Below are 25756 nucleotides of genomic sequence, written 5' to 3' on the forward strand. Positions count from 1 at the left end.
AGACCATACAATGCCAATGTGTTCCGGTGGGCCCTTGACTATTAGGTACAAAAAAAAAAAAACCCAAACCAAAGCCAGAGAACCAAAAAAAAAAACCCCAAAACTTTTCACCACTTTAGTTCCGTTTAGAATGCTACACAATGAATAAATTACATCTTTCTGGGATAGTGTTGCCTTTACTCCTACATCTCAAAGAAATTCCAAGCTAATTAATTAGAGCAAGAAATTACATTGAGCAGGATAACGTTTTAAATGAAAGAAATGACTTAGAAACACCAATCAAAGATAATTTGATTATGATTAGCTGTGCTGAAGTCTAAGTCATTAAAATTGATGAAGAATGTTTTTACACTGGTCTAGTCTATGTAATCCATTACCTACGCTATGCTCTGTAGTTCAAGTCTAACAAATGGTATCTGATAATTCAATATTGAAGACTAAAATACTTTCAATGCACCACTTGCTTTCCTACACCAACATGTTTCCAACAAAAAAAAAAATCAGTAGCAAGTGTATTTTGCAAAATTCTTCACTGGGAGAACTTTAGCTTACATGAAATTTCATTCAGATTTTTACCTGCTCGCCTTCTACATAGTCACGTTTAAATATGGCTGCTGCTGCTTTATTCTGAACAGTCATCATCCCACAAAAAAGTTACAACCATGGTTTGGTAAGAAATCGTTCCCTGTGCTTTCTAACAACTGAGGCCTGCCCAAAGGTACATCATTTCTTTCCGTGCTCTCAGCTGAAGTGACGAGCAAGACGAGCAGACCTATAATCAACACGCAGCTGAACAAAGGAGTGAAGGATGTTCTTGTCCAGATTAGCAAGTTGTTCTCCTGAGCAAACTTGCTTTAAATTATCCGGGGCTACAACCAGAAGATTGCAAAGTGCATGCAAGGTATCAAAGAGTTGTAACACCAGTGCAATCTGTCATTAAGAGAAAAGAAAGAAAAAACACAGATATTAAGAGTTAGAGTTGCTTCAAGTCTTATAACACAATGTCCTTCTACACTTTCAAAATACTTCCTCCTGACAGAGGACTCACATCCATCAATCTCTCCTTGTGTGCATAAATATACATATACGTGCCCATATACATCTGTAGGGAGATACGCACACACACAAAGCCATACATAGAACAAACAGTAATGAAAACTCAATACTACTCCAATATACACACATAGCCTGCAAGCAATAAAAAGCTATGAAACTGCTCTTCAGGACATGATAAAGAACTGCTGGTATATAAAACAGTGATACTCAAACAGAAACAAACTATTTTTACAAAGAAAAAAAATGTCTGATTAAAAATAAGAGTCCTGCTACTAATTTTGACATGGTTGTACATCACCAACCTGTACATGCTTACCTTGAAGTCTTTGGCACACTTCCTATATTCAGCCACGTCACAAATAGCTAACATGCCTCCCATGCAACTGTAGGAGTATTGCTGCAGGTGTTCATAGATAAGCCGATGAAAACGAACTCCAAGCTCCATCAAAACTGTGTCGACATTTTTACCATCCATAGAATTTCTGACCTTCTCCACTTGCTTTCTAACATAGCCACAGACTTTAACACAAGCCTAAATAGAAAAGAAGAAAAAAAAGAATTAGGTAACTTACTTCCTAGAAATCTGTTCTTCTCAAAGCAGCTTCCACATCATAAGCTGAACATCAGTCACTAAGTCTTTAAAGGTCCCACAACACACCGCTGAAATGAGTAATTTTCCAATGAATAACTTTCCAACAGCTTTTTATTTGCCACAAAGATGCAAAAATCCAAGTAGAAAGCTGGATGCAACACAATATTCAATTAAGTTATAGTTCGTATCAGTTCAGAATAGAACAGTTTGATTTGGGCTTTTAATTCAAACAGTGATCAACCAAGGGGTGGGGAGGGAAGGAAAAGAGATTAAAAACCTCTTGTCAGCTGCAATTATAAACCCAAATTAACAGCCACGCAGGCATCTTCACCTTCCCACATAGTACCAGACTCTACATCCTACTGCTCCACTTCTCCCATTCCCACCTGCCTGCAGGCATTCAGGCAATGCTCTTGCTTCTTCCCATTGACTGTAATTTGTTCTTTACTCCCCTCTGCATCGTTCCCTAACAAGAGCCTAATGTAACCCAGCACTACAGCTTCTCAGCAGCCCGTAGGCTGAGATTCAGACAGATGAGATTCAGACAGATTTGGTGGCAGAGACAACATTCTGCAGCAAAGAATGTTCATCCCACACCCGTGATGCTTTTTCATGTTCCTGCCATTCTAAGGGGAAAAAGCACCCAGCAACTACAGAGTACCCGTTAACTGATTTTCTGAAACTGATAGCTTAAAGCTAATTACCAGCTAAAAACCTTGTTCCAAATCTGGGCCTCTTGGGAGGGGAAAGAATGTGACAGTTCGTCCAGCACCTACTGATTCGTGTCTGACTCTAGATACAAAACTGCCAATGTTCCTTTTCAGCTTGAGAAAGCAGTCCACAACAGAGTCTGGAGTTGCTTAGTGCAAAATGGAACAGGTAAGTAATCAAATGCACGTGTTTTCTAATGCCTGCTTGGTAAGGAACATCTCGTACCTGACAATACTCATTTGAAGCTATACTGATGAGCTGGGACTTGGTTTACTTACATTAGTATATTGAATCAAAACATTGTTTTCATCTTCTGGTTTAAAATCTGTCTTCTTTTGCTCTGCAGCCAAGATGTGCTTCATCTGTCCAATCATACAATTCAGTGTCCTTTAAAGTTACAAATACAGATCGGGTTTTGAAGAGAACATTTTAATTTCCTTGATTTTTATATTTACAGATACTAATATGATTCTTCTATAGAAAAGTAAGTAAGCAGTATAAAGTAATAAGGAAAAACCCTTGCTACCTAGCATTTGATTTGAGTAATCTACAGAAAACACACTGAAAGCAAACATTTAGTCTAAGAAGCAGCGGTGCTAGGACACGTCAAAGGAAATAATTCATTTAACAGACATGCACACACACATACGCACTCTTCTGAAGCTGCAGTGCAATTCTATAGACAAGATATGCTTGATTTTATGTAAGCAGTTAAGAGAAAGGAGAAGCAGCCAAAAAAACCCCAACAACCCTAAGCTCTTAACTCATTCCTCCAAGTTCAGTGTCCTGCAGCACAGCACACAGCGTGCTGGCCAGCTGGTGTTAAAGGGGGCACGTTAATTGTAAGGTAATCCATTCGAATCCAGCTCTTCAGAGAAACTGGATAGCATTCTTCAATGCAGAAGGAATCAGAAAGCTGAAGGAAGCATTCCAAAGAGTTTAGCAGAATCAGATCACATTGCACGTTACTCAGAAACAAGGATCAGAAAACATGGAAAACGAAGGAGGGGGCAGGGGGCAAAACTTTTCCTTTGCCAGAGCTTGGTATTTCTCTTCTTCTCAGAAATCTAATAGAGTCTTAGAGTCTCATGTATTTCTCCCTTACAGGATTTATCATTTCAGAAAATTACCTAAGGTCAAGGCCCTGGTTTACTTTAAGTCCAAAGCAAAGGTCAAACAGCAAAGCAGCCGAGAGAGGCTGCATACCCCCCCAGTGCCTACCTTTGCCAGAAACCTCCCTCTGTCTCTGGTTTTTTTTTTTCTCCTCCCCTCTTCTTCACTCCCCCTCACTTCTCCAACCTCCCCAAGGAAAACAGTCAAGGCCATTACAGGCCTTGAAGGATTCAAGCTGGGGTGAAAGGGAGAAGAATATATGTATCCAAAGAGGGAATAAAATCCTTCTTTTCTATGCATAGAGCTCAGACTTGAATTTCAGGTGTACTGCATTCAGCAATCCACATACCAATAGAAATTTAAAGAAATGATATCTTGCATTCTCCTCCATTTCCACTTTCAATAAATACTCCCAGAAGGCTGTTTACACAGAACAGATACTGAAAGAAAACCAGTTGAACTCATTTTGTTCGGCTAATAAATCACTTTTAGAGAGGCAGACAATTGCTATGAACGGCATTCAGGAAGCTGCCATTGGACTTTTTCAGAATGGATAATGTTAAAACCATCAACATTTAGAAATTTGCTTTTATTTTTTAACTCGATCATTCCTTTAAGCAAGACAATCAATTCTCAACAGCAACAGTAGCTCCGCAAAGCAGCATGTAAGCAGGCACACAAACACATCCTCCATGTAACATTCATCTCAAAACTAATCTCTCTTTTGTATGTGGTGAAGCGTAAATTTTTTTGAAGTCTCCATCCACAAACATTTGAATGTAGTTTTTGAACAGGGACTTGTTCTCTTAAGTCTTATTATCGCTTTTAAGAGATTAATTATTTTACACAAACAGTTACAAATTATTCTAATGCTGATGATTGACCTGTATCAGTCTAGATCTAAGCTTATGGCCTCAAAGTTCAAGTGTTCCAAACTTTGTGTTTAAATCTCTAACGTCACTTCCAGCAGGAGCAGCTAAAATCTCAATTGCCACTTACACGTCCCCTATCTCCACCTTTCTTTTTGTGCCTACAAAACGCGGGTGCAAACAGAATATCCAATCTCTTCTTCATCCCTCTGCAGAAAATACCCAGCAGGACACAAAGGCAATGCCTGTTTTTCCTATACAGTGCCGTTCTCATCCCTCTCCCCTATAGAATCATACGGGGTGATCCTTACAAAAACCTCACTAATAGTTTCCAGAGTAGCCTTCATTACCCACAGGATGGCTTATTTCTGTTACTGCAGAGAGAAAACAGGCACAGAAAGCTTACACACCAAGTTCTAGGTTGTCTAATGCTATGTTGAAAGATGGGAACACCAAACGCTTCCCAGACCGAAGTAGGCCATCACACAACAGCTCCATTTCCTAAAATTACGCGTGTTAGTTACTTTCCTCTGCTGCAAAACAGCTACAATTTTAATTTATCATTTTTATAGCTATCCCCTCATTTTTATTTGGAGAAATAGAAATAAAAAAAAGATTAAATGAGTCACCCACAACCTCAAAGCAAGCCCATGTCAGAATCAAAATTATTCCAGGTCTACAGACTTCTATGACTAGGTCTAATCCATAGCACTGCACAGATTCAAGCAAATCATCTAACCTATTTTTGTCAAATTTTGCTCCTAATGAAAATCCTGCAAGTCTTTAACCTATTTCAATCATCATTTCTCCCTCCTTTAAAGTAGGGAGAAAAAGTAGTTTGAGACAATAAGGTAAAACTGAATTATTACACTCTTTCAACACAACCAAAATCCTTTAATACCTTCCCAAAAGCATTTATTGGTCAGAAATCTGCCATGGAAAATATGACCTTCTAAACAAACAAAATGTAAATTTCTTATGCACAATAATCCATACTTATGGATTTTAAAAAAATACTTAACAAACCAATTTTCTGTTCAGAAATACCTCATCTTTAGAAGGAAAGCGAACATACATCACCAAGGAGTTTTACAAGAACTAATGATTAACAGAAAGTTAAAATCTCTACTTGCCTATCAATGCCCATATCCAGCTTCACTTCCATTTGTTCTATGATATCCTTTTTCTTCTGAAGGCATTCAGATAATTTAGGAGAAGAACTGCAACGGTATAGAAGGTTGGATGTGTGACAGTGTTAAGATATCGAAACAAATTTGTCTGCTGGGTCTGCTACTTACAACAGGATTTTGTGAAGATTTCCCACCCCATCAGAAAGGACCAGTTTAGATGGAGTTAGCTGGCTTCAGAACAACAAACCAATAGCTTGAACAGCCCTCTGACCCCGAGAAGCACTTGCTGGGCGCTGACGGGCAGCACTGGAACTCACTTCGGGCAGCATTGTGCCTGCTGAGCGGGCAAACCCAGCCTGTCACACGCGCTAACTCACAGCACAGCAGTGTGCTCGGCCTCGAGCGCATCCAACCCACGGCTCCCAACAACGTGGTTCACGTAGTTCACATAGGGCTCCCAAGGCACAGCCAGCTGCTCCCTCTGCAGAGCCTGTGAGGTACCCTCAGGAGTCTCAGCAGCCCCAGTATCACCAGCTCACCCCAAAGTCCAGCCACAAACCTGCTCTAGTCCTGGCCTGTAATGCAGCAGTGAGCTCTCTAAGAGCAGCTTGTCTCTCCTTCTTATCAATACTCTTCTTCTCCCACCAGTTCTCCAAGGAATCAATTTGTTTAACTTCCCTTCTTCCCTTTCCCATTAAAGTATTTTATCCTCCCACAAGATCAAGCTGAACCACTCCAAGAATAAACTCCTCTTAACAGAGATGAGGGATGAAAAAAATTGCTTTCTTCACCAAAAATGACCATTCAGAAAGGAAATGCCAACCAAAACAAAGGTACCTGATCAGTGGCATCAGATGATCATTGAACTGCTTGTCAAACAAATGGAAAATAGTATTGGCCTGGTGGACAACATCCAAGAAATAAAGATTTGCGTTCTTTGAATCAGAAGAGGGAATGCCTAAAGCAAAGAAGGTTTCATTAGGATTGTAACGATATGCGGTTCTTATAATTAGCATGATGATTTTTTAAATATGCAGAATTTTTCCATGAATGCTTAAATCACAGGCTTACAGTTTCAAAAATTTACCATGGTGCCATATATAGAATACTTCTCATAGCTATATCATACTATCAATACTTATCATAGCTGTAACAACCATGAGCACGGAAATATCTCACTTTTTAAAATTCTAAAAGCAAAACGGAACAGCCAATTTAAACACTTCTTCAGAACACAAGTCTTAGGTCTTCACGTAGGAAAGGCAGGTTCCCACTGTCAAGATTTTAACTTCTTTAATACAAGCAGTTTTCTTACTTACTGTCACTCTTTAAAATGCACAGGCATACAAACAAGCATGGAATTCTTACAAAGCATAAGACACTAAGCCTTAATATAAAGATGTTCTCTATGGCACAGAGAACAATTAAGAGGTAGGGAATGCTGATGTCCAATTTCTGCGATACAAACAAACGCTTCTGAAGACAGCAGCATGTTTCCATCTGCGCATCAATTCCCCAAATGGAAGCTACACTTCAGAAGACATTAAATTCTGACTCCCAAATACACAAAGCGAACTTCATTTAACCAAACACATTCTGAACAAGGCCAATCAATAAGGCATAGCAAGGACCTGCAAAGATCATCTGCACAAAAAGGCCAATGAGATGAAATCCTCAGAAAATACTATACTCACCAGCAAGGCCTGTTTCTAATGCATAATCGATGTGTTCAGTACATAAGAACTCTACAAGCATAGAAAAAATTCTGAAAGCATTCTTCGGTAAGTCAGATGGATCCGAGAGCTTTAAAGAAAAAGAAAAAATAAATACCCTAAAGGTCAGTTCTACATATATTTGAAAGTTTATCTGATACTGCATAGGGATAAGCTTAAAATGTAACAAGTACTCCAAAACAATTGGGATTTTCATTCTAAATTAAAAGTATCCATACAGAGACCTATTCAGGAACAACATTTATTATCAATTAACCCTTCAGCTAGCACACCACAGGATGCTACAAAAGCAGAAGTATAAACAAATAATAATAATGGAAGATATTAATTAATAGTCCTTAGAACACAAGCATCCAGATGTAATCTCAGGAATTACCTAAACTGCATACCACTGGATGCTGGGAAAACACACAGAAAAGACAACTCTACCCATACCCTGCTTTTTTTCCTCTTTTGCTAAGCTTCTGCCACTGGCCCCAGTCAGAGACAGGACACTGGGTCAGATGGACCTTCAGTTCCACCCAGTGCCGCTGTTCTTTTATCACTGCCACAGCACCACAGGAAAAATAATACAGACTGAACCTCAGCTACATTTACCACAGTTCAGCTGCAGTCAACGGAGCATGAAAATTTTTATTAAAGTGAAGTAATGCCCACATACACACAGAGCACCTGTACCTTCATGAGCTGTAAGCAACATGGGATTTTGGACAGCAACCTGTCAGTAAATCCCTTTTCTAAAGAAAAACGTGACAGGGCTTTTGCACATAAGAAATACAGCTTTGGTTTTTAAGGAATTATGTGAAGACTTGACGAAGCTAGGAGTAAGAAAGATTAATATTGCAATTCAAGTTCATTTACGTAACAACGCTCCCAAAGATTTCTGCTGTATTCCCAAAAAAAAACCCAAAACAAAACCTCCAACAACAAAATGCCATTACAGAGACTTCCAAACACCAAAGTGTCACAATATACGGTTACATTCAGCATTACCAACTTATTCTTCCTAAAGCAGCCACAGTTGGGACAGACAGTGTGTCTGCACCCATCTGTCATGTAATATAAATATAACAATTAGTTAGCCAGGGACAAGTTCAACTTCCCTCTTCTGCACAGTGAGTTGCCCTGACCACAAACAAAACCCCAGCAGCATGAATGACAACTGAGATGTTATACATCTGCCAAGATCCATTTAGCATTGCTTTCTACCCCAATATATACAATTGTTTTCAGACCGAGTCTGAAAAATGCTGATCCCCACACGAAAGGCAAAAAAAAAAAGAAATAAGTCGTACTCAATTAGAAACAGTTAGTTTATATCATGAATTTAACAACCATTTCTAGCAACCAACCTATTAAGAAAAACAATGATCTACCTGCTTGTCTTGCAGTCACTGCCTTTCATCACTAGGAAGGTGGTCATCCCAGTGCGTACAGGTAACAGTGCTGTATCTGTATTTTGTTATATCTTTGGCTCTTTTAATTATATAAAATATTAAAACTTCTAAATACATAAAATGTTAAGTTCTTCTGCACTAAGCTAATTTAGAATGTTACAGGCATTGAAATTCGTTAGAAATCAATGTAGTTAGCGAATAAAAAATCCCTAGTATTTAAGTTTGCAATTAAATTTCAAGCGTTTTCATTTATACTGAAGCGTCAGACAAACAGTAACTGACAGGTAGTAAACCCAGCGATTTAATCAGATGGAAAACACAGGTTTTTGTTAGACTAAAGCATTTAAAGAACAGTAGAGGGTTACCAAGATAAACCATGTTAAAGATTATCCCTCTCAGCATTTTATTGGTGATATTCTCTGATGCTAGAAGAAATGGCACTTGACATACGACTGTTGGACTGTTCTCTGTATTTTTAAAGCAGGAAAAGAAATTACGCTAAAGGCTTCTCAAGTCTTGGGTCTAATTTAGTAAGTAAAGCAGTGTAGACAATAGGTTTAACCTCCCCTACTTCTTCCAAAAATAGACAGTATTAAAACCCGCAAAATACAACCAGATCCACATTTCAAAACCAAACCCTTTGCCTCCACGATGATACCGATTCAGTGAAAAACACTAAAGAGAATTAATTTGTTTAATAACTTCCTTACTTTCTTCCAATCACACTTCAACTGAAAATTGAACCTCAAGATTTAATTTCACACACAAAATTCTATCAGTAACGGAGATCAAGCAAACGTACCCTGTGACATCTTTCAAAAGCTTGTTTAGTTTCTTGCAAAAGGTTAACCACCACTTCTTGCGACAGAAAAGTTTCTCCATGTGTGTCAATACTTGGCCCCAACGGTAAGTTTGTACATTGCCTTATTCTCTCTTTGAGGTCTTGAATACTAGAACAAAGATATACCCAAAGAACATTTCACCAGATGGACATTTTGAAGCTCAAATTCAACAACGATTTAGGATATTTTAGTCATTAAGTTAAAAAAAAAAAAACAGAACCCAAAACACAGTTTAGGATACGCAAGCATTAAGACAGTTTTGCAAGCTTAAAAAAATTGCCAGTAAATGCAAAACTACCACCTCTGGTACCATGGCCAACTGTGTTCTACCATGGCACGTTCACACCATGGGACCAGCTATTCCCCATCGTGGAACAAGAGTAATTTCAATTGAATCTTATATCACTTATGCTCTGTGGACCAAGTGTAGCTTCCACACGTTCTGTCACGTTGTACTTTCAAAACACTAACAAGAGCTTTCTGTCTCATCCACGCCCACAAATCCTCTCATCCTCATCCACTACCTCAGCAGTCCTGATTTAGTCAAGCATGCTCCAACACATTTCCATGCATAAAACAACCCATAAAGTCAGTCACTACAATCAATTTAATTTTCCCCAAGAAAATTAAATTTTCATCTTTGTTTTTTGAGTGCATTTAAGTACTTTGCTGCTGCTGTTCTCTCCAAATCACACTTAATTCCTGGCACACTGAACCCAGTAGCTCTTTGAAAGGTGCAGTAGTCTTATCACCTTTGCTTCACACAAGTTTTAATTCTTCCTTTCCCACTTCTCACTGCTCCTTTATTAGAGTTTCTCTACCCTGAGGATAATGAAGTCTTGTTTTACCTTTCTCTAAGTCCATTGCATCTTCTGGGCTCATTAAGAGCTTTCTCACTGACATTGCTATGGTCTTTTCCCCTTCCTAGGTCTTGGGAGGGGACCACAAGACCTGGGCAGGTGAAAAAAAATGTATGCTTTTAGATACACACATATACATGCTTTAGGTACCTTAATTTTGCTTCAGTCCTTTTGTGGATCTGGATCCTAAGTTGAAACATAGGTTTAACTGGTATTTTTCATTTCCCATGAGCGTATAAATACCATGCATCACCTTTCACATGTACCGAGAGCAACACACTTTTTAGCAGAAGTTAACATAAAGTGACAGCAAATTATAAAAAGCTGTAGGTCATTTTAGAAGCCTGCTCTTTTGCAGTTCATCACTGTACATCTGACATGGCAATCACTATGTTCCTCCCCTTACCGCCTCCCTTCCATTTTAAAAGTACAAAACTTCACAGAAGAAACTTACCCGCCAGTGCCAATGGACCTCTTCTGGTGGTTTTTGGAATCATAATAGCGTTGCAGAATCATAGCACTCCTACTTTTCAAATAACCAATTTCCACCTCAATGTAATTCTCCAAGTAGGAAATGAAAATGGATTTGATAAGCTTAGACAAGAAAGTCTGCTTATCAGTACCCAAGTTAAATTCCATCAATTTGCTTGACAGATTAGTAGTTCTTTATGCAAAAGAAACAAAGAAGGGGAGAGGAGGAAAAGGTTGAATTTGTATGAATTACAGCATTACGTGTTTGTAAAGTACACAGCACAACGGAATCCTGATTGCGATTAAGACTTCTAACAGCTTTACATTTAAGTAAAGAATTTCACATAATTCATGTTTAATTACATACAGTACAACTGCAACGAAGTAAGTCGCCAGTGAGATGCAGAGGACTGGCTTTTACACAGTTTTAAAGTTACTCTCAAAGATAACTATTCTAAATACTTCCCATTAAAAATAATAATGGCAATTTTAAATTTTCTTTAGGAAAGCAATCATTGTAAAGGTTAATGGGCACAAAAAAATTTTGAATTTTTGTGAAAAAGTTTACATTTTTGGCTTCTCTTCCTACATCTTGATAATAAATCAATCTATTGCAAGAGAACATACACAATACTAATTTCATCATCAAAATATAAATACCTTGTATATAGATCATAGAGATTCTTAAGATACTGTTCCGCATCTGATTTTCTGTGTTCTTCTAGCTGGTCCTTCACATAACTCTGTAAGATTTGGGTACATCTGTTAGAAAATTAACTAGCAAGCACAGGTCCTACTCACTACTTGCTAGATTATATGTAGTTTACTGCAAAGTGTGTATCTTTAAGGCAATTCATGTATTCTTTGTTTTTAAAATCTCTAATTTACAGATCGTACATTATCTACAGAGTTAAATGCATCTTTTAGAAGAAAATTATTTAATAATACAAAGCAGTAGTGTGTGAAGCAAGGACAAAAGACAGGTTGCTTTGAAAATATGCTTGACCAACAAACACAAAATCCCCTCTTTTTAAGAATGAAAAGCACCAGAGGCCTAGGGGCATTTCTGCAGTTGATAGTAAGCAAAGGAGATGCTTACATATTTGCTTATTACACTATATACTTAGGGGAGCCAAGTCCCTCCCACTGTAAGAGAAGATCAGGTTTGGGACCACCTGAGGAACCTGAACATCCATACGTCCATGGGACCTGATGAGATGCATCCCAGAGTCCTGAGGGAATTGGCTGAAGAGTTGCCAAGCCACTCTCCATGGTATTTGAAAAGTCATGGCAGTCAGATGAAGTCCCTGGCGACTGGTAAAAGGGAAACATTGCACCCCTTTTTAAAAAGGGTGGCAAGGAGGACCTCAGGAACTACCGACCTGTCAGCCTCACCTCTGTGCCCGGGAAGATCATGGAGCAGATCCTCCTAGAAGCTCTGCTAGGGCACATGGTGGACAGGGAGGTGATTCGGGACAGCCAGCATGGCTTCACCAAGGGCAAGTCCTGCCTGACCAACCTCGTGGCCTTCTATGATGGAGTGACTACATCAGTGAACAGGGGAAGAGCTACAGATGTCATCTGTCTGGGCTTCTGTAAGGCCTTCGACACGGTCCCCCACAACATCCCTCCCTCTAAGTTGGAGAGGTATGGATTTGATGGGTGGACTGTTCGGTGGCTGAGGAATTGGCTGGATGGTCGCATCCAGAGGGTAGTGGTCAATGGCTCGATGTCCAGATGGAGATCGGTAACAAGGGGTGTCCCTCAGGGGTCCGTACTGGGACCAGTGCTGTTTAACATCTTCATCAGTGACACAGACGGTGGGCTCGAGTGCACCCTCAGCAAGACTGCAAGGGACACCAAGCTGAGTGGCGCAGTTGACACGCTGGAGGGACAGGATGCCATCCAGAGGGACCTGGAAAAGCTCCAGAGGTGAGCCCGTGTGAACCTCATGAGGTTCAACAAGGCCAAGTGCAAGGTCCTGCACTTGGGTCAGGGCAACCCCTGGTATCAACACATGCTGGGGGATGAAGGGATCGAGAGCAGCCCTGGGGAGATGGACTTGGGGGCAGTGGTGGACAAAAAGCTGGACACGACCCAGTAATGTGCACTCACAGCCCAGAAGGCCAACTGTATCCTGAGCCGCATCAAAAGAAGTGCTGCCAGCAGGTCAAGGGAGGCGATTCTGCCCCTGTACTTGGCTCTGGTGAGACTCCACCTAGAGTATTGTGTCCAGTTCCGGAGTGCTCAGCACAGGAAAGACATGGACCTGTTGGAGCAAGTCCAGAGGAGGGCCACAAAAAAAATCGGGGGCTGGAGCACCTCTCCTATGAGGACAGGCTGAGAGAGTTGGGGTTGTTCAGCCTGGAGAAGAGAAGGCTTCTCCATGGTCCGGGAAGACCTTATTGCAGCCTTTCAGTACTTAAAGGGGACTTGTAAGAAAGATGGGGGCAATCTTTTTAGCAGGGCCTGTTGTGAAAGAACAAGTGGTAACGGTTTTAAACTAAAAGAGGGTCGATTCAGACTAGATAGAAGGAAGAAATTCTTTACAACGTGGGTGGTGAAACACTGGCACAGGCTGCCCAGAGAGGTGGTAGAAGCCCCATCCCTGGAAACATTCAAGGCCATGCTGGAGGGGGCTCTGAGCAACCTGATCCAGCTAAAGATGTCCCTGCTCACTGCAGGGGGTTGGACTGGATAGCCTTTAAAGGTCTCTTCCAACCCAAACTGTTCCATGATTCTATGTTTCACAAAGCAGATACAAGCTTAGAGCTTTCTTGCCATTGAATATTTGGACAAAAATATCATTTACCATAAAATACTAAGTCAGAACCGACACACAAATTTGGGGTTGAAACACAAGCTCAATCTCTACACTGTAAGGGGAATAGCATCTACAGGGAAATTGCTTTTCGCAATGAATAGTCATGTTGTTGACTTTACACACTTAAGTGAGGGTATTTGCAGGATGGAAAACTTAATATATTTTCAACTATCCCAGACTTCCATATAAATATTGCATTAGCTGCAAGACAGTATTCACAACCTAAGTTATTTTCACTTATTCAATGCTACACTCACCCGTGAAACCCAATTCCAAGAATGAACAGATTAAAGATACTTAGTAAATGTGAAACTACTTCTCCTGACATATTCTTGTTGGGGGCATACAGAAGAAATGAAATATGTGTACGACATCTTGTGAATTATCTTATGAACACACCGATCCCCTTATAATTTTACGTACTGCATTTGAGTGTTTTTAGTTGCACTGTAGTCGGAGCACAAGCTGCTTTATTTGATATAGGCTTGATCATCTCTCTGAATTGTTACAGAGCAATCAGCTGTGATTCTACACCCTTATACAAGACTACAAATATTGTAAATTCTCATTAACTGTTACTACTAGCTAAAATATTTTTTGATTAAAAGTTTCCGCAGTGAATTTCAGTATGTTAAAATGTGAAATACCTGAAGTTTAACTTCAAAGATATTTTGAATGAGTTTGGCTAGGACAGTCTCTGGATTGCTGAAGACTTCTCCAACTTGCTTATTCACTCGCTGGCAGAGAATGGCTGCATCTTCAAAGACGTCATTCCTCAGGAATGCACCCTAGGGTTTTAGAAGCACATTTCATAATGTATTTACAACAACCTATAGGACTAAATAAATCAACACCCAAAGAGATACATGCAAACGAAAATGCATTACCTCTTGACACTGTTTTATGTACACATCAACGCAATGGGAATAGCCCTGTGGAAGGAGCAAAACAACTATGTTAAAAAAGATTCTCCATGCTTTCAGCATAGAACGAAATCAAGGAAATACAGCCTGTGTGGAAAAAGTTATTGCAAAAAAGAAAAAAGAAAATCATTCAAAGTGTAGACTTTTTCAAACCCATTTTTGTCACAAACCTAACATAACGCCCCTTACCACCACTCAACACGGACATACACCACAGGTTTCAACACCTTTTCACAAGCATGAAAGCCAGTTCACACACATACAAGAAGAGATTATCTTAGAATGGTTTCTACTGCCTCCAATTGCCCATCATCTGCCTCGTTTATTCCCCTGCATTTGGTTTCAGATGGAACATTTCAGTATTTTTAAAGTTACACATGTTATGTGATATGGTGGTTGTGCCCATGCAAATACATTCACCTAAACCAGGCACTTATTTTATTGTGGGTTGTTTTATTTATGTACTTAAATTAAACCCCTCAGTTTTTACCTTAAAATGAAGCAAAACTGCTGCTACTTCTCTCATTCTGGAGATTTCGCCTCTCCGTTGTGCACTGGTAAACTCTTGAATTAGCTGGCACTCCAAATCATGGTACTTACCTGGAGAGGAAAGGGGATAACAACAAAAATCCATCAGGCTACGTAATACAAGCACTGACAAAAACTGTAATACTGACAGTACTGCATACTGCTTTAATCATCTTTAACAATTCAAATACAGCAATATGGATTGAACTGGATAGATAACTTACTTGCTATCTTTGATTTTACTTCAGAAAACCTGTTAACAACAAAAATACCATGATTAAATTCAAATCCACGTCACGAGAGAAATCACAGACATCCTAGACCACGAGTAACAGGCATTCTACTTAAAAATTAAAACATGTAACACAAAGACAACAGAAAGTTACACGCTCTATATCCATAAAAACCTACAAGCATCTAATTCAAATCTAGCATTAAGTCAGCACAGCAAAATTATCCCATTAAAAGTCTGTTAAGCAGTTTAGGATGTGTATGTAAAGATGATCCTACACAAATTCAAGTATAGAAGAGAGAGCAATAAGCACACAATCCACCTCAAAAGCTACATGAATCACTAAGTAAAGCACCAAAAAAGTAGACAAGGGAAGCATCAGAAAATTATAGCTATGTGAAGATTTACTTTTTTCTTTTTAAAAATGTTCAGATAGAATTTTACCTGTCAAAAGGCAGTTCCTGTGCAATCAAGTGCAGTTTCTGAATAATATCAGCTGCCTCTTTAATCTGGTAAAACATAATAGAATTATTAAAGAAGATCTGATTGTGGGCTATTCCTTTCTTCCCCCTCCACTGTCCAATTTTCACACATGTAGTTCCTATTTCTAAAGCTGGTTGAATTGATATATCTGTGTAGGAGATCACCCCCTTAAAGTTCCTGTACGTACTTCTATGATGCTTAAGGTTTGGGGTTTTGTTTTGTTTTGTTTTTTTAACATAAAATATTGTATCGGTCAAAACCTGAGATGACTTTTACTATCAAAACATAAGATGACTTTTACTACATGTTCACATTGGGCATGTCTGTGTAGGTGCCTAAGCTGCCTGGACAAACAGCTCATCACTGCACTATGCCAACACAGCTATACAGCTTGCAGACCAAAGACTCCTCAGGGCTGATTAGATCAGAATGTAGCTAGAGCAATCTCATGAAAATTTGCACCCTTCCATTTGGGAATAAAATATCTAACTGTAACACAGAGATGGCTGAACTACACCATTAACACTTTACAAGTTACTAGGATAAAAGTCTTACTGACTCACACCCAACCAGAAGAGATCTCTGTTGAACACAGAAGTGAAATGGCTAGCAATCCTTTCAGACATGTTAGGAAAAGCACTAGGTAATTCCTTCCAATTCACCAAATTAGCTGTATATCTGTATCCAAAAACGCTGTGACAATGCTCGGCACAGAGAGGGGAGGAAGGGGAAAAGGGGATCAAAGCAGAGTGTAGTTGGAGTACCTCACATTCTCCCAAGGAAGGAGAAATGGAAGCTGTATTAGAAATTACAAACTGAGGTCCAAAGCAACGATCAGGATGAAAATCAGTTAATCACACATCTACAAAATACAAATAGTCGCATGAATACAAAAGCTAACAAGTAAAGTTAAAGCAGCATGCAAATTTCTGCTCTGCCCTGGACAGCAAAACCTTTTCTCATTTATTCTTCCACGATCAATCAGCATGGCAAGCGCACCTAAGCAGCGTGTAGGGACTGTTTCACTAGGCTGACTAAAACCACAGAAAACACCCATTTGAAATTGTGGGGAATGCAGCCGGTTGCAAGCAAAGTTCAGTGGATTTAACCACACGGTGTTGACTGGCCCAAAGCGGCCACAGCTCTGGGATGGTTCGACAGGTTTTATTATGCTCTCTTGGTGACTGGCAGGCACCTCAGAGGGGGCGATGGGAGCTCTAACTGCTACACTCAAGCAAAACCTTTATAAGTTGACACCACAGAGAACACTGAGAACATACAGTTTATCTTGTTCTTCCTGTTAGTCATGTTCCAGGGAACCGGAGCGAGAGGAAAGGAAGTCATGAAATCCTATTGTCCCACCACTTAGAGCAGGTTGGAATTAAGACTTTTCAAGAACAGAACAAGACACATAGGTAAGAATACAGAGCACAGGCATCATGCTAGTTGGTTGTTCAGCAAAAATAGGGGCTCTCATAAAGTATATCCATTCTGCTTATTAAGAGCCGCTTACATTTTGAACTGTCAGTTTACAATAGCCTCTTAAGTCAAAAGCAGCTACGCTCCTCAAATAAATCCAATGAAACAGCAGTTATTTCTACTACCTGACAGCAACAGTAATACCTAACTAACAATTGTGATCAATACTTACGTCATTAGAATAGTCTATATATTAGCGGTAATTCACCAAAGTTACAAAAAAAAGGAACAAACACAACATTTTCTTTGTCTCCACTTCACACAATAGCTGCTAACTAACTTAGATTTTATTGAATTCAGGGCCTTTTCTTATTCACAACAGAAGCCATGACAAATCAATTCTCCATGGTTTCTCCTTAAATCCAGACATATTTCATTTTTAATTGAACCAGGCTTCTGTAAACTATTAAATCAAAAATAAAAATAGATTCTGTAAAATATAACTTAAAGGCTAGAACTTATCTAGAAAAAAATCTGAAAAAATCACACACAAATAATGGCAAGAGAAAAGTTTAACACAAAATATTTTTATGAACAAGTTAAAAGGCATAATGGAATAATATTGAGTACAGAACATAAATGGAGAAGAGGGTGTAAGAATAACAGTGAACACATTAACATACAGGACAATGCTACTGCATGATAAACAAGTGAGTTGCTACCTCATGTTGATAGTTCAACTGTTTTAACTGGAGTGATTTGCTCACTTTAAGACTCTTCAGTGCAGGAGAGGGACTGGTTAGCTGGCAGTGCAAGGGAACTTCTAAGGATGCAGAGGATGAAGACACAATGCATAACATGGGACAAGACAGCAAGGAAAAACCTTCACAGAGATGCTAAGTCAGAAATCGCTCAGTACGGCTAGGAGAAAGTAACGTGGGAAGCAACAACTTGAGTGTAGGAGTAAAAAAAAAAGAATCCAACAGATTTTAAGAACTGACACTACCGAGAAAAATATGAATTCCCTAGGAAAGAACTGCGTTATCGTTCTTTTCTTGTCTCCCCTTGCACAGTGTGCCCTGCCCTCAACGTCTCAAAGAAAAACCCACACGTCTGAGGGATGGCATAGGACAAAAAAAATCATAACATCCTCCAAAACACTATCTAAAACCCACATCAGTTCAAAGATCAGAAGACACTGACAAAGCATTAAGGTTTCACAGTTAAGAATATTTGTTACCAGCTCATACTTTAAAACTATTTTTAGTTCAAAGACACATTAAGATGCGATAACACATGTCTAGGCAGGTTCTTTTATAAACACTACTTGCACTTACTATTTAAACGGGGATGCAAAAAGTTACAGAACAGTACTAACCCACCCTGACTGAAATTAGTCTTGCTAAGATAACCTGTATCCAGAAAATCTTGTTTGTGTTCCCACACACTTCCTCTGCAGACTGGCACAAGACTTCTGGCCTTTACTACATTTGTCTTCCTTCGCATTTGCTGAATATCTTATTATTCTTCAGGGTGTATAAAGATTAATTTGTTTACCAATTTCCAAGTTTACCTTATTTATCTACCAGTTTTTTCAGATCCTCCAGCAGAAAGTATTACGAAACTAAGTTATATGTAAAATGAAAGTTGAATTCTAGATGAGGCTCTTCAGCAGACATCACCTACTTCTCTAACTTATGCTTTCTTATTTACCATATTGCCATTAAGTATTTTTAAAATGCATATTTCATTTCTACTTAGGAGGGGAAAAAAAAAAAAAAGAAGAAAAACTTATGCAGATCTGGAAAAGGCTGTCCATAGAAGAAATTTTGCTGTGTTGAAACCTTCCTGTTTTCCTTGGAAGTCAGAGAAGTTTTTATGAGCTCCCTCTTTGATTAGAGCAAACTATCAACTGGTAATTACCATATATCCACAGACCATGAATCAAAAGTCACTATGCAACTGACTTATTGGGAATCCAACTACATGAAATTACTGCGTTCTTATTGCCCTTTTTATTTTGTAGGTACATCTTTTTTGCTGAACGTGCAAATCAAGTTTCTGCCGTTCCCACATACTGTAATTTTTTCCTGACTACAATCACACCACTGCGCAGAATTCAAGGAAAGTGGGAAGATTCTTCAGGACACACCTCAAAAAAAACAACCCCCAAACCAACAACTTTACCTGCCTAGGGAAATCTAATATGTGCCCTTTTGCTTACATCTGGACACTCTTCCTTCAGTTTATTTCTCTCAGCCACACCACTCAGATTATATTTGCTTCGTGACACATACTCTTGAAGCATAAGAGAACCAAAATACTTTAACATTTCTTTGAAGTTTTCCTGCCCAGTTCCTCTAAATTCAGAGGGTGGAGACATAACCACAGGACTACACAAAGCCCAAAGGCATGCTGTGACAAAAAGGCATCCAAGGCCAGTGGACTGACCCAACAGAGTAAAGTTTCACAAAGGAGTTGTATTCAGAAACATTCTGCATTACAGGGTGGATCTGAGGCAAGGGGTTCAAAGGAAAAAGGCAGATATTGTATGCACTCTCAAGTTGCCCTCCCAGCGTTTCTCAAATCTCTGATAATTTCATAAAATGAAAAATGCCAACACTGCCACATTAAGCATCACTGAATACAAACGTTTTATCAGCAATCTGCAGCCTAGTGTTGTTAATTTACATTTCAGAACAATGAAACTTTAACAAGTCAGTCACTCACTGGTTTGAAGTCTGACCATGGTAAGTCATGGTAGCAGCTTGTAATTAGGGCAGTAGTGCTTACTGCTTTGAACTGCTTTCATCCCGCTGACAGCTCTTACCTTTTCAGAGTTTGTAAAAACATCAGACTTCAGCTCTCCATCCAGAAACTCATTAAAGTATTTCATCAGCTTCTGAGCCTCCACAGCCCGTTGCCGTGGCGTGTTTACCCCCTCCAGTTGGTCGCCAAGGTGACAGACCTTCGTTGCTACATAGCTGATGTGCTCATCTAGTTCTTGGAAATGTTGGAAGGCAACCTGGGAGAACATAGACACGGACACAAAACTCATGATTTCCATTTACTGTACTTTAGGAAACGCTAGATTTACTTCAGTAAGCAGCACAGTGCACGCGGGCATCAGCTCTCCAGGTGCTGTAGCTCAGAACTACAGAACTACTCAGAACCACTAATTAAGTACACACAACTGCTTAAAGCTCAGTGTCCTCCTTTAAACCATTGTGAGGATTCGCTACTTTCAGAACAGCTAACGTTCATTAACGGAACATGCAGATAAGCCCCCTTTGACAGGGGAAACTGTTTTCCATCAAACTCTCTTTATTCTTATCTCAAACAGTAGCACGCTGTACCAAGAAATGTTAATAGAGCATGTGATGCTTTTAAAACTTGCACAACTTAGCACTGACTATACTCTAGATTTTACCTGGTTGCTTTTCTGCAGCTCTTGTACTTTCTTGGCAAATTCCTTTGCTTCCTTCTGGCACTGTTGTTCCAGTTTCTCCACCTTTCTCTGAATCCTTTCGTCCATTACCTGTAATTCTTGGATATGATTTACAAATTCTTCTAATAATCTGATATAAAATAAGACACAGGAAAGCAGACTTTAGTTTGAAACACATTCTGCAGAGAGCTTAAAAAAAAATCTCAAAGAAAAGAACTTGCCTACAAGGCTGATATAATCACGTCTAACTTACAAACACTATTTTGTTTTAAACTACAACACCCTAGTTGTGTAGAACTCTACGCCTACGTAAAAACTATGTGATCACATATGAGGTAGGCCAGGGAAGAAGGGAATACCTAAATACCAGTCAAGAACGTGGCTCTGCCACAGGTACAAAAATCCCTATATGCTCATCTTCCCTAAGTCTCATAAGCACAAGGATAGCTCAGGCCACTACGTCCCTTCAATGTAAGGGCTGTAACAGGAAAATATTTTCTACTGCATGTGTTATTGTAAACTTGTAAATCAGCATCTATTCATAGGCAATCAATATAATCATATAGTCTCTTAACGTTGTTTTGGTCATAAACATGCTGCTTCCTGACTTCACTTCTTCCTGTAACATACCATTTGAAGTTATTTTTCTGCCCTTTCCCATCACTTTGATTTTTCTTTCAGACTCAACACTTTACTCTTCCCAAACACAGTGTATCTGAATGCATTCTTTCTTCTACTCTTTTTTCATTCCATTCTCAATGTCTCTTTCTCATTCCTGTTTTTGTCCATTCTGTCCCATTCCAGTCAACTTTTCAGCTTAGACTTTTCTGAACATCCCAGTCACTGATGCTCAGAGAATTATTCCCAGATCCTCCATAGCCATAAAATTCACTCTAATAACTGAAAACACATAGAAAATTTGAGAACTCTGCTGTCCAGGTTTAATGTCAAAGCAGAGCAGGAGAGGCAACAGGAATCCCTTCCAGGGAGCTATTTCTAGACTACTCAGGAATCTGCACTTTCACATATACCCTGTTCAGAGGGCAGACTGTGAATGCAAAGCCCTTCCAACCTGCAGTGCTGCTGAAAGGCAGAATGAGCACACTCTTCCTCTCCTGCCCCCCCCCCACCCTCCCCACCCCCCAGGCTGGAGACTCTCAGCAACCAGAAGGGAGAAGTAAACACGTTGTTCTACCCTCACACGACTCCTTCCCAGCAACAACTACAGCAGCTCTCTTGGTCAACATCTAGAGCTTTCACCCAAACAATACTAATGGGATTCCAACTCCAGTTCCATGGAGGGTCACTGAATTTTCAGTTTTGACTTCTGCTGCTAAAATGACTAGCTTTTACCCTGCTGCTGGAGCATGCAAACTGCCTTTTTGCTCACTGTAATGGTCTAAAAACCTATTTCAAGTGATATTTTTACAACAGTAAGTGACTTGAAGAAAACTGGATTGGGGCAGATGTTCATGACTTCTTTCCTCCACTTCCTGCTTGCCAGAAGCCCAGGAGTAAGCATGTTGCCTTAGGTTCCACAGAAAACCACAAGGAACAGACTTAAGTTTACAGAAGTATATTTAAAATAAAATTTAAACAATAGTGACACAAACTTACTTTCAAACAAAAGCCTAGAGAAGTGCAGGTAGTTTCTACTCATTTTAACAAGCTGATTCAGTGCAGTTGGAGGGGGCTTGTTTTTAAAACAGATATTGGGACAACTCAGCACTTATTGAGCAATAGTACTCAATATACTGAGAGAGGAAAGAATGCTCAAGCAGAAGAGTTAGCTGCTGGTCAGGTTTCTCAGAAATAAAAGATTCCAACATTCTACCAAACAAAAGCATCACCTTCCAAAAACAGAAAAGAAAAAACATACACTAAAACCTCTGTTTCTTTTTGATACTAATTTTGGCTCCCTGCCCGATACTAGAGGATCCCACAAGAAAAATATTTACTGTTGCAGGATTATCCCACTTGTCCTGAGAAATACAAAAATGCATCACAGAAGTTAACACAAGCAAAGCAGCAGAAATATAGAAAATAGGTTAAACTGAGTTCGTCCTGGTACAAACCAGTAACTACCCTAAAGCATATACTATGTACAACGGTGGAGAAAGAGCTACAGGAAGCAATGTTGTGTGTTTACATGTGATTTAAACAGGAAGGACCCTGGAAAGCTCTGCATGGGATACAGGCCCCAGATTCAATGTCAAGGGTTCAGCATCTTGCGAGAACTCCAGCAATATCCTTCCTTTTCTCACACGCTTCCAAAGAGCCAGACTGCTCCAGAAGGAACATCCTTTGACCATGCTAATGAAGCATTTCATATCTGCTTTTAAATTAACAACTGCTTGTTTATGAAGTTAGTAATTCCTAAACTTCTTAAGAGTTCTAGCTCAGGCTACTACAAACAATCTCAATCTGAAATAAGATCACGTGGATGAGAAGTCACTAAGGAACAGTTATTGCACCTGCTACCTCCCAAGTTATAACCATGTGAAAAATGAAAACAAGTTAATTATGTCTCTAGAAAGACTACCAATACTGGTACAAAAGCTAAAAAGCAGCACTATTTGAAAGAGTCACTCCTTCCAAAACTAAAGAAGATTCAGAAGTTTGGAGTACAGAAGCTTAGATGTTGAACACTGCTGTGTAAAACTGTGCATCCGAGTTACCGACGTCACCCAGTGCCAGTCCAGTAACCAGAGAGCTGCCTTCTTAGGGTGAGGTTTCTCCACAGAGCCAAGCCAGCTCACCACAAACAAGAGAAGGTTCTGCACTACCTCCTCCTTCCCCACTTCCCCTACCCTAGCCTTGCTCCTTTCCACACCCACATCCCTTCTCACCACCAGCTCAGAGACACACCACCTCTTCCCTTTGCACCTGCTCCCAGGCTTTTACAGTCCCTCCAAACTGCTGACCCAACTAGAAAAAAAAAGTTGTTTGTTTTGTTGGGGTTTTTGTTTGTTGGGTTTTTTTTAATCAGGCTAGTTTTCTGACATTTTAGTAAATTAGATTAGCTTATCATGAGATCACGTGCCTAGAGCTAGCTCAAGATGAGCCATCACAGTGTGCAGCTAAGCAAGAAAGAGGGGTACAAGCCCAGCTCCATTCAGCAGCAGCAAGCTGTTTGATTCAGACTATACACAATCACACAAATTCAGGTTAAAGCAATCTAAGTCAACAGTGCCATGTTCCTGCCTTTCTTCCCATCCTACCTGTTTGTGCCTTTTATTTGCATCAGGACTGTAAACAACTGCGTCTTACAACAAGCCAGCTCAGGGAGCTAAACTAGCAAGAAACTCATTAAATTGACTTAACTATCATAGCGGTGAAGCCTCATATTATGCCTTAATCCAGCAACTCTAGTGCTTTGGAACATTCATGTCTGACAAGGACAAACAACATCAATTCTCCTTCATTCAAAAGGCCTAAATCAGAAAGTGACTTTCCCTACTCTTGTTACTGAATAATTAGTTCCGAATAATTGGCTCATGGTCACAAATTCTAGCAATTCTCCCAAATGAAAACCTCCTTGGACACACACCAACACTACATACAGGCTTTTTGTTATATGTGTAATAAAACAGTACAATTAGAGAGACATTCACTTTGACCATTATGCAATTTTATTTTACCTTTTCGGATCAAAAGCTTCTCCACCTCTGGAACCTCCTCCAGGTGTTCTCCATGCCAGGCGCTCAATGTATTCATCTGCCACAAAAGGCTCCTACTCACAGAATAAAAACTCCTTACAATGTGCCACAGCAGGTTGTTCCGTATGCAGCTGCTTACACATCATTTTGAAAGTGTTCAGAAGCTTTACTACAATCAAGAGCAAGCACGGTGTTGACAATTACCCCGTCACCTCTAACATTTACATATTTAATACAGAGAACCGTTTTCTTAATATGGTGGGTTTGAATATCTAGTCTAGAGATTGCCAGACTACTAGCAAAGAATTTGCTGCAGGTCTGTGAAGAGCTGGCTCTAAATTACCCATCCTTATTTCCAGCTGAGCTTACGGCTGGTCAGTACAAAGCACCTGAACCACGCAGCAGCTACAAATTTGATTTGTAGTATTTCAGATCCTACATCACGAGACCCAGCCTTCACCTGTGCAGCATATCAGATAGGAATCTGCCTAAAAAATTATGTGGAAAAGTAAGTTTTCTTTGCAGTTTCTCAACTCTCTGATGCAGTTCACAACATGGCATCACGAGCAGAACTGACCAAGGCACTGCCCCGTGGCACAACCAGTGCGCGATTGCCGCTGGACACTATGCAACACTAAACTGCAGCTGGAGAAACAAAGCAGATAAAAAGGAAAAAAAACAGAAAGCAAGCATAAAAACAATGATGGACTTAACTTTCCCAAGATGGAAAAACAGGGCATGAGTGATGCTAAAATCACAAGGTTACTCAAGTTTCTTCCATAATATTTGCTGGATCTTCCATAAAAACACAGCACAATGGTGAAGAGTTAAGATTATTTCTCCACCCAGGCAGAGACCTCATTATAAAACTAAGACCTCGTATTTTAGTTGGCCTAATACTTAAACCAGCTCAAACATTTCTTCACATAGTTAATATTAAATACTCAAAACAGTCCAACACCTATCCTCTAAAAAACAAAGTATTTATCACTTCAGCTTCATTGGTAATCTAGCAGCATTGTTTAGGTGCCAACATCAGCACATCTAAAAATCAGTAAGCAAAGTATTCACACAACCACCAGGATTTCAGAAAGCTTTGAAATTACACGCAGCCATGGTTCTAAACTGTGAAACACAACCCAATGCAGAGCTGGGAGTGGCTCCGGTTAACAGTGGTATTTGCCACAACCCATTTCCAACAATGAAACATCAACATGCCACCACTGCTTTTGATAAAGCTTGGGTTAAAAAAAAAATAAAACCAATAAAAAATAAACAGAGCTCCAGACGTATCAAATTGGTTCCTGTATCAATAGGTCGAAAACCTTGTCAGAAGTAGTAGGAGGGAAAAAACCATCACTATAGTGTTATTTTAGTAACTAAAAACAAGGGTTGGAAAGCAAACATTGCCAGTTCAAGGTCTGTCATTCCTCAGAAACACATTATGCCCTATTCAGTCAGGCCCA

The 25756-nt window shown here is 39.6% G+C and overlaps 1 protein-coding gene across 2 annotated transcripts in view; it reads right to left on the bottom strand.

Moving 5' to 3' along the window:
- Window positions 1-621: 621 nt before the first annotated feature.
- Window positions 622-25756, bottom strand: part of EXOC5 (exocyst complex component 5) — a 28615-nt gene continuing 3480 nt past the window's right edge. Inside the window, exons 2-19 of one of the 2 annotated variants that reach the window (XM_086462018.1) lie at window positions 24273-24364; window positions 20614-20761; window positions 20014-20208; window positions 15726-15790; window positions 15274-15302; window positions 15012-15121; window positions 14486-14530; window positions 14246-14386; window positions 11435-11517; window positions 10758-10967; window positions 10454-10489; window positions 9404-9551; window positions 7166-7274; window positions 6309-6429; window positions 5475-5561; window positions 2638-2746; window positions 1373-1588; window positions 622-930 (exon numbers count right to left, since the gene is read on the bottom strand). In XM_086462018.1, coding sequence (XP_086318144.1) covers window positions 742-930; window positions 1373-1588; window positions 2638-2746; window positions 5475-5561; window positions 6309-6429; window positions 7166-7274; window positions 9404-9551; window positions 10454-10489; window positions 10758-10967; window positions 11435-11517; window positions 14246-14386; window positions 14486-14530; window positions 15012-15121; window positions 15274-15302; window positions 15726-15790; window positions 20014-20208; window positions 20614-20761; window positions 24273-24364 — 2133 coding nt within the window. In that variant the 3' untranslated portion in view covers window positions 622-741. The remainder of the gene's footprint in view (window positions 931-1372; window positions 1589-2637; window positions 2747-5474; window positions 5562-6308; window positions 6430-7165; window positions 7275-9403; window positions 9552-10453; window positions 10490-10757; window positions 10968-11434; window positions 11518-14245; window positions 14387-14485; window positions 14531-15011; window positions 15122-15273; window positions 15303-15725; window positions 15791-20013; window positions 20209-20613; window positions 20762-24272; window positions 24365-25756) is intronic. The other variant, XM_086462019.1, reaches the window with a different exon arrangement.

The sequence above is a fragment of the Leptosomus discolor genome, chromosome 3 (genome assembly GCF_034619465.1).
Source record: "Leptosomus discolor isolate bLepDis1 chromosome 3, bLepDis1.hap2, whole genome shotgun sequence".
Taxonomy (NCBI): Eukaryota; Metazoa; Chordata; class Aves; order Leptosomiformes; family Leptosomidae; genus Leptosomus; species Leptosomus discolor.